Source organism: Xyrauchen texanus, chromosome 2 (genome assembly GCF_025860055.1).
Source record: "Xyrauchen texanus isolate HMW12.3.18 chromosome 2, RBS_HiC_50CHRs, whole genome shotgun sequence".
NCBI lineage: Eukaryota > Metazoa > Chordata > Actinopteri > Cypriniformes > Catostomidae > Xyrauchen > Xyrauchen texanus.
Window position 1 is genome coordinate 47472676 of NC_068277.1, and position 8660 is coordinate 47481335.

An 8660-nucleotide genomic window follows, 5' to 3' on the forward strand; every position below is an offset into this window, starting at 1 on the left:
GTCATTTTCCAATAAAGAACTTTAGATATTCTAGGTGCAAAAATACTATGAACAGCAGAAACTTATAATATTATTGCATTATATTTTACTGGTAGCTACACAATAATGTTGACTTAGTTGTGTTTTCTTAGAGCATTTTAACTTTATTGACAAACTACGTTTTACTGTATATTAAAAATGCATATTTACCATTTTACTCTTTCAAACAGATTTAGAATAAGAGACAATTTAGAGTCTTGACAAGGGAACATACTCATCAAGTCAATTTGGCAGTGTTTATTTCAAGTATGCATGCAAGTTGATGTATTACTACCCCTTCAGCATGTCCAAATCTCCTGTCGACCTCTGATTCCATGCAGTGAAGTCCAATAATGTCTAAAAGGATATTTAAGTTAAGGTTGAGCATTACAGTTGTATAAAGAGAGGAAAGACTGCATCACTGAAAAACTAACTGTCCTTCCATTACGCATTATAAAGAGCAACATTGTGGAACTGGGGAATACCCAGTATGCCTTGCGCTTGAATTATTCAATTATGTTTCCTTGGTCAAAGAGAACATATGGGAGCATTTAAATAGTTGTAAATAAGAATTCATAGAGGTTTTTAGCTCTTTTGTAGTAATATTTATGATGTTTTTTTGAAAAGAGTTGTTTTGTGTGATGTCACCTTTAGGGTGATCTGTGTCCACTTTGGTCAAATTGGACCCTGTTGAAAGACTAGTTCACTCTAACAATGTTCATTTAACATGTTACGACAGTATATCACATTTGCGAATACCATTCAAATGAATTGGGAGAGCGGTAAAATGACACCTACCTGTCGCAAAATCGTCTATGACTTCCCTTATAAAACAGCAATTTTATCATAGCAAACTCCACATGTTGTTCACTTCAAAAGAATTGTTTAGTGTAAAACATATTAAAGGGTTAATTAATTAAGTGATTAACTGTTGGAAGAAAAAAAAAAAGAAAAAGAAAATTTTATTCCGTGTCAGGAAGCATCTTCTCCATAGACATCCATTCAAAAAGAATGGCCTCTTGTCTCCTCGCCAGTGTACCGCCCATAGAATGTCTGAGGGACTGCTGCGTTATGCAATTTTATGTTAATCAGACAGGCTCTACAGACCATAATACTGACATAAAACAACTATTTTCAACAAAACAACATAAATAACATCACAAAACAAAGCAGCTAAACCTCTATGAACCCCTCCCCCCTTCTCTTTTGGTAAGTGAAACCTCCAAAGAACTGTGGTCTCCTGTACTCTCTGACTGACTGTAGCATCTGAGTGTGACTGTAGCTACATCCTCCTCCATGAGTCATGACACTGTTTGAAGACTTCGGTTCAGACTAATTGTTTTCGGTTGTTAATATCGCCGGTGGTCCTGTTGAAGTGAAACAAACGTTCAAGTTTTCGCTTGAACGTTCCATCTTGCGAGCAGTAAATAATGTTGCTCTCTGCAAGGAGCTCTAAGGCTTGCATGCAGACTCGTGAATGTCTCAGGAGATCAACTGTCGTTCAAGAGTTTTGCTTAATAATATGTTAGATTTCGGGTTGTTCCTCACCGATTTTTAGCGTATTCATTCAGAACAAGACATAAGCCGCATACAATAATTTATTCGACTTCTGAATTATACCATAGTTGGTCACCATAAACTCCCATTATATGACATCACTGAGAACAATAATTCCTCCATTTGTATTAAGAAAAATAAAGAAAGACTCATAGGGTTATAACAACACAGGGGTGAGTTGGTGAGGTTGTATAACCTACATTTGAGTCCATTCAATTAAATGATTAAGTAGAATCAACATTTAAGCATTTAAGTCTACTTGCATTACCATAACTTAAATAATTCAGTTATTTCTATATGCTCACCAAGTTCAGTTAACTTAATTACACAAATGTTGGAGACACCATTACGCAATGCAATTGAGGGAACGAGTTTACTCACTCAGTTGAGTAAACTCAACTTATTAGAGGTTTCAGTGTAAGAGCATCTGTACTGCTCTTAATAACAGATGCATGCGATTATTGTATACTCTCACTCAAAAGAAGCACACAAATACAAATGTGATAATTTTCTAAAAGTACAAATATATATATATATATATATATATATTTGTACTTTAAAATATATATATATATATAGATATAGATAGTCTTTTTAGTCACTGCCCCAGTTTAACCAGACTCAATTAATTGTATTACTTGAGCAGCAACTGTTCACTGGCTGTATTACTTTGGGCCACTAGAGCGTGCCATAGTTCGGGCCATGATAGAGAGATCAAAATGTGTTTTTAATAATTTAAACTGTATATCAAGTTCTTTAAAGAACGTGGATGTCAATTTACAGGCGAAAAATAACGTGATCTCTTATCTGACATATTATCATGGGCTGTTTAATGTGGTATTGGTATGTTATTTAGCTAAATACACATCTTATGGAATGTTTCATTGGCAGTCTATATGGTTTGACTGTCGTCTCTATATCACTGGTTGATATTAATGTTCAATCCACGTTTGCACGTTGAAATGAACGTAGAATGGCTGTTTCCGACAGACAATAGAAGAAGTTTTTGCTAAAGCTGGATCATGCCCACTTTGAGGCATGTTAGGACTTGTTCACTGTTCATCCAATCTCATGCTAAATGAACTGTAGTCCTTCAATTAACACATTTCTAGACTAGTATCGATCACTTTTCCGCATTTGTTGTGCAAAATCCTAAATGCACCCTACATAGTGTTGAGTAATATCGTGGCTAGCGTCCAAAACACATTTGTTCTTCGAGTGTTTCGTAAAGCAAGCACCGTCGCGTGAGATGTTGCAGAGGGTCAACAACACTTATCGCGTGAGAGAGTGAAATTTCGGCACGGCGCGTCTGTTTGTTCCCTGGAATGCGCGTGCAACCCCCTTTGTTATTGTGAGAAGCAAGAAGAATGTTCGCTCGCCTAAAATTCTTTAGGCTGACCTGTTACCAAAAGGTATTTCAAAGCGGGGGCTACTTGGCTAAGAATGCGCATCGTCATTTGGTGACAGCTGCCCGAGCAAGTTGAGTGTGCGCATTCAAAGACAAGCTGTTCGCGCTGCACTTACACAATATAGTCTTTCATTCACAAGTCTCTCCAGTCGGGTTACAATACATTTGGCTTGCGAGTGTGTTATTGTAAGACGTAAGAAACCGATCGTGAGTCATGAGAAAACAAAGCAACCAAGAAACGATTACGTTTTCCATATGCTTCTCTTCGGATTTAATGCAAACTCTCATTAATATCCGGAATACACCTTATTTAAAATGAATGCTTTTGATTCGGAGAATAGCCGCTCCAGTTCACACATGCGCAGTTAGTAGACTGGGGGCGGGTGTTGGTATGAAGGGCGGGTGTTGGTATAAATTGCCTCTCACTACACTCTTACCCCTTGCCTGTTCTCTCTGAACTTTGAATCAGCCACAAGCAGTACTCACAGAGGTGCAACAGACTGGAAATTAAACAGCAAGTAATACGCCTCTTTCCACACACCGACAATCATAGATGCTCACCATCTATCCTGTAAATCTTGCCGAACAACGGGGAAAAGACGAACAACGGTAAGGGATATAATAATGTAACGATTACTAGAGTCGTATCAATAATATCTTTCGGTATGGTTTTGCAATGTGCATACTTGTAACCACACCTACATAATTGTTTATGATTTTGCATTTATAAATCACAATGACAAGATGTAAAGTTTGAGAATAATCACAAAGTCGATTAGTTGCGCTCCAAATAGTGCGCTGTCCATCGCCAGGGTTGTTTTAGGGCTCTTGATTGTATCAGTGATACGGATCGCCACAGTTACTTTGAAGGTCTGTGTCCATCATTTGTAAAACGCAATCCCATCAGTGGATGTAGGCCTATGTTAAAGTTCCTCATTTAAGAATACGATTTGACCACTAATGCACTGACTAACACTCAGATGCTTTCCTTTTACAGATGTCCTCGCTGACCAGAGTACTCTTCATTCTGTCATTGTTAATGATCACATTCCACGCAGCAACGGCAGAGACACTTTGTGGCGGGGAACTAGTGGATGCTCTGCAGTTCGTGTGTGGAGAGAAAGGTTTTTATATCAGTAAGAATAATACTTCAAGTGCTGTGTGATAACGTTGTTAGGAAATACTGTATATTCCTAAAGCCGTTTCTAAAAGGAGTACATATATATCAAGTTATTTGTCATAGTAAATGGCATTGTCCCAGCTGTTGGCCTTCAAATTTATGGTAGTACATTTGCATGCTTCTTGATGAGACAATTTAGTAATGATGGCTACCATATTTCTTTGTCCAATCCACTCAATTAATTAATGCTGTTAGGTTTGAGAGGGCCAGTGAATTTGTGTCAGCAGATATTAGCTTGTTTGCTAACTTGGAGAGGACAGAAAAGATTGCAAAATTTGTATTTACTGATTGTTCTTTGGCTCCCTCTTCTCTCTCTCTCCCCCCTCTCTCCTGTTCCTATCAGATGACTGTGGACTTCCCCCTTTTGTACCTCTCCTGCTGTTCTTTATCTTTTATCTCTGTTTAGTAGGCAAATGACAAAGTTAAAGAATCCATTTTGATTAGGGACATCCCCATTTTTTGGAAAATGAGTACGAGCACTGATACTACTTTTACAGTACTCGCCAATACTGATATCAATACCCATTTATTAAATTTTTTTCATCATATATCAGTGTTTCATTTAAACTTTTCTTCAACATAGTTTAATTAATTAAAACTTTAACCTAATGAAATGGAATGATTAATTTTCAACATAATATTGTTGTTTCTTTAATCAGATGAAGTGCTTTTATACAGAACATCACTGTACAATCCAAAATAAATGAGTTATTTTTGTGAAAGTGCTGCATAACAGCACGTCACAGAGGTGCGATATTGCTTAAATATAATACAATTACTATTGGTTTATTATTATTTTTAGTATCAATATTACAGTGAATGTTACATAACTATAGTGTAGTGATATATTTCTGTCATACTTTTTTTACTCTTATAGTGTTTTTGACGATAGCTTCTCACCTCCGAAAAAACCCGGGTCGCTACGTGACCCAGAGTCTGATTATTAAACCGCTAAAGGCTGCTGTTTAAATATGTAGTCTGTATGTGCCTCGTGCTACAAAGTGAATTAGCAGTCTGCTCCCTGTCATCTTCTACAAACAGAGCCCGTGATGCTCATTATGTTGTTGTCCGTGTATGAGAGAAGGAGCTCTAAAAGGTATTAGCAGCCAGTGTTGGAACAACATCGGCTCCACACATTCACTGTGAAGTGTGCAGTACATGCAAACTTTATATTTATCCAAGTAAATCACAGCCTTTGCAGTTTAATATTCACACTAGGACATAACATGATTTTAATGTGCGCTGTATGTTTACAGAATGACCTTCGTACGTCAGATAGTATCTTGTTTTGGTATCAGAATTTAGTTGCATGATTGCGGTATCGGACCCAATTCCTATACTAGTTTCAATATCGGGGCTTTCCTAATTTTTATAGTCATTCACACATCCTGGGAATATAAAACAATATTTGGTTTTCTGCAGTAGTCTGTTGCTTTAAAGTCTGGATTCTTATTAAATTGGTTAGTGACTAAATATTACAAGGGAGTTCCAAACATTATGATAGAAAAGTCTGTTGATGCAGATTGCAGAAAGCCAACATGCTGACTACCACATGTTGGATTTGGTATATAAACAATAGGGTGTGAATTGGTAGCATTGGTTCATTTCCAGGGGAACCCCAAAGTTGATTGCTTACCTTCTCTTCCCCCACCCAGGCAGGCCAAACCGAACATACAGCCGCCGTGCTCGCAATGGAATAGTTGAACAATGCTGCTTTCAGAGCTGTAGCCTGAGTCTGCTGGAGCAGTACTGTGCCAGAACTGTGAAGTACGAGCGAGATCTTTCCTCCACCTCACTGCAGGACTTCCCAGTGTCACAGGCTCTTCACAAGGTACTTGAAGCTGCTTATCTTCCCATCCCCCATCTAAAGCCCAGTAAAATGATTTAGCTGAACCCACAAACACAGGCTGGTCAGACTTTTTATCATGCAAAATCAATATTAAGCATGACTCTTTTCTCAAAATTGCTGAGCGAAGTGGGAAAAAATGTGCATTAAAGAGGTTGTACTAACACCATTAAGGGAGACAGTTCAAAAAAACAAAAGCCCATGGTAACACCATGAAACTATTGGAAAGTGGAATGATGTCATCATTCAAAGCACCAAAACAAGTACAAGTGTTGTGCGACGCCACATTCTGGCAAATTTTTGTGCCATGTGCTCATGGCATTGAAATATGTCAAGTGTTGGCAAGACAGTAGGCCAGCTGGCCATGCCTTGGATTTTAAAACAACAAAAACAAACAACCCAACAACACAATCATCAGCCCCACTTGAGAACAGAACATTTTCACAGCCTGGGGGCACTGTGCCTGTCATGTTGGAAAGGTTGTGGAGGTCAGTTGTAGTCAGAGTTTGTTTACTGTACTGGAGCATCGAGCAGGAATGCAATGAAAAAAAGGCAGCCTCTGTATGTGTCAAAAATGTACTTTTTATTATTAAGCTCAATCAATGTTTTAACAAAATAATAATGCAAGTACTTTTGTAAAATGATAAGCTTCACATTTCTGCCTTTTTATATACTCCTAAAAGTGGCCCCATTCAGTTCAATTGTAAGTGGCTCACTGTAACCTTGATTTCTTTCTTTCTTTTTTTTTTTTAAGTTTGAATGAGTCTAAATATTTTTTTTGTGCCTGACAAAGACCCAACTAATTTTTGTCTTTGTGCATGATCACACTGAACTGAATCAAGACTCTTATTTCAGTTGACAATAATATGAAATGCGTATAGAAGTTATAGGATATACATTTGGATGGTTTACCCAAAACATTTAAATTCTGTCATTAACTCGCCCTCATTGTTCTAAACCCATATTACTTATTTTTTCTTCCATGGTAGAATCTTTGCAGCCGCCTCAGTCACCATTCACTTTCAGAGAAGGGAAGAAAAAAAGTTATCTAGCATGTGCAAATATGACAAATCAGTGGATTACAAACACTAATTGGAAGGGAGGTTACTGAAATAAAACAATTTCTTTTGTTTTGCAGGATATCTCAAGAACACCTCTCAGAGTGAAGTATTCCAAATATGAAGTGTGGCAAAGAAAGTCTGTCCAAAGGTTAAGGAGAGGGGTCCCTTCCATCCTACTTGCCAGAAAGTTTAGGAGGCAGGTGGAGAAAATCCAAGATGGGGAGCAAACAAATTTTCACCGGCCCCTCATTACCCTTCCCGACAGACATCCTGCCATCGTTCCACACATCCAGATCAACACTTCCCATAAGTGATGCCCAACCTTCCAATGTGGCAACAAAGGATTATAGCCAGTTCTTGGTCAGCAGAGGCACTTTTTTCATGAATCATGCCACTCACCATCAAAACCAGATTATGATCACTGTGTTATCACCCTTCAAAACGCAAAAAAGTTAACATTAAAAGTGAATGTAAAGCGATGTTCCATGGACAGCAGAGATTAATTCAGTCTTTGTGAATATCATGGGGATGCCAAGAACTGATACTATGGAAGTTGCTAGAATGCCAATGTAAAAAGCCTGCAATCTGAAAAAGCAATTATGGTTCTGTCTTGCTTGCACCCTATTTCGAATGTCATATATTAAGGAATGAATTGATCAAGATTAGAGTCCTTTACCTGCACCTTTAAAGTGCCACCTCTGTGGCATAAAAACAGATGAAAAGAATGTTGGCTGGCTGTGCAAAGCCAAGGACTGATTGTTAACAGCACTATTTTTAATGAACTGCTCAATATGATAACGTGATGGTGCTACCTTTGCAAATGGACTCAAATGGAGTTTGCTATAGAGTTTTTCCATTTTAGGAAAAAAGACTGTATTCAAAAGACAATTCAAACTGGTTGTTTGGTAATGATCCCAACCAGGAAAAATGGTTTCCAGGCTTGGCTGTTCAGGATCCCATCTTCTGTGCCCTGGAAAATTAAGTGAAGCATTTGATATCAAATGAGATGGCGTTGCAATGGAAGGCAGAAAATGTTGCAAAATATCGAAGCTAAGAATCGGCAACAAAGTCATCTTGGACTTCGGGCAAGAGCAGTCTTGCACATTTTAAAGCGTCACATACTTGTACCATAACATTCCTGTTTTCAGTTTGAATCTCTGCCATTTTATCTTTGCAATTTGTCGTCACTGCTATTTAGACAGTATTTTACACGTATACAAGAGAATGGAACAATCGTTTTAAAGGGAAAAATCAGCAATAACTTCTTGCATATTTTCAATGTACACTTGTAGTATTCCAGAGCTTTTGCTTGAAAAGAAATACTTGAATATGTATGAATAGTCTCATGAGATGTTGTCATTGACTCTATTATGACCAGTCTTGCAAATTGAGCCACCAAACATTTTCTACAAGTAATGGCACTGTACCAAGGCATTATTTATTTTGACATGAAACCCATTCAAATCAGTCCCAATGAGAGATTACATGCACAACTGGTAGATTTTTGTATATTATCCTTTTTTTTTTTTTTTTTTTCTGCTTGTGTACGTAGATGCTATGTACCAAAAATGTTATGTCTCCTTTTTTTTA

The 8660-nt window shown here is 37.6% G+C and overlaps 1 protein-coding gene across 2 annotated transcripts; it reads left to right on the top strand.

Moving 5' to 3' along the window:
- Positions 1-3401: 3401 nt before the first annotated feature.
- Positions 3402-7525, top strand: LOC127654948 (insulin-like growth factor II). 2 transcript variants are annotated; one of them, XM_052142537.1, is made up of 4 exons: positions 3402-3592; positions 3981-4107; positions 5819-5994; positions 7148-7525. In XM_052142537.1, exons 2-4 carry the CDS (start codon positions 3981-3983, stop codon positions 7382-7384), a joined length of 540 nt encoding a protein of 179 aa, XP_051998497.1. In that variant the 5' UTR covers positions 3402-3592; the 3' UTR covers positions 7385-7525. The 2 variants fall into 2 exon arrangements, with proteins under 2 accessions (XP_051998497.1, XP_051998488.1); XM_052142528.1 differs by having other exon boundaries at positions 3403-3592; positions 3981-4119.
- Positions 7526-8660: the final 1135 nt, after the last annotated feature.

Bases quoted from the DNA above. Each gene is read 5' to 3' on its own strand.
- LOC127654948 (XM_052142528.1), top strand. From the start codon at position 3,981: ATGTCCTCGCTGACCAGAGTACTCTTCATTCTGTCATTGTTAATGATC. The intron at 4,120-5,818 runs GTAAGAATAATA...TCCCCCACCCAG, and splicing joins AGAGAAAGGTTTTTATATCA to GCAGGCCAAACCGAACATAC. The intron at 5,995-7,147 runs GTACTTGAAGCT...TTTGTTTTGCAG, and splicing joins TGTCACAGGCTCTTCACAAG to GATATCTCAAGAACACCTCT.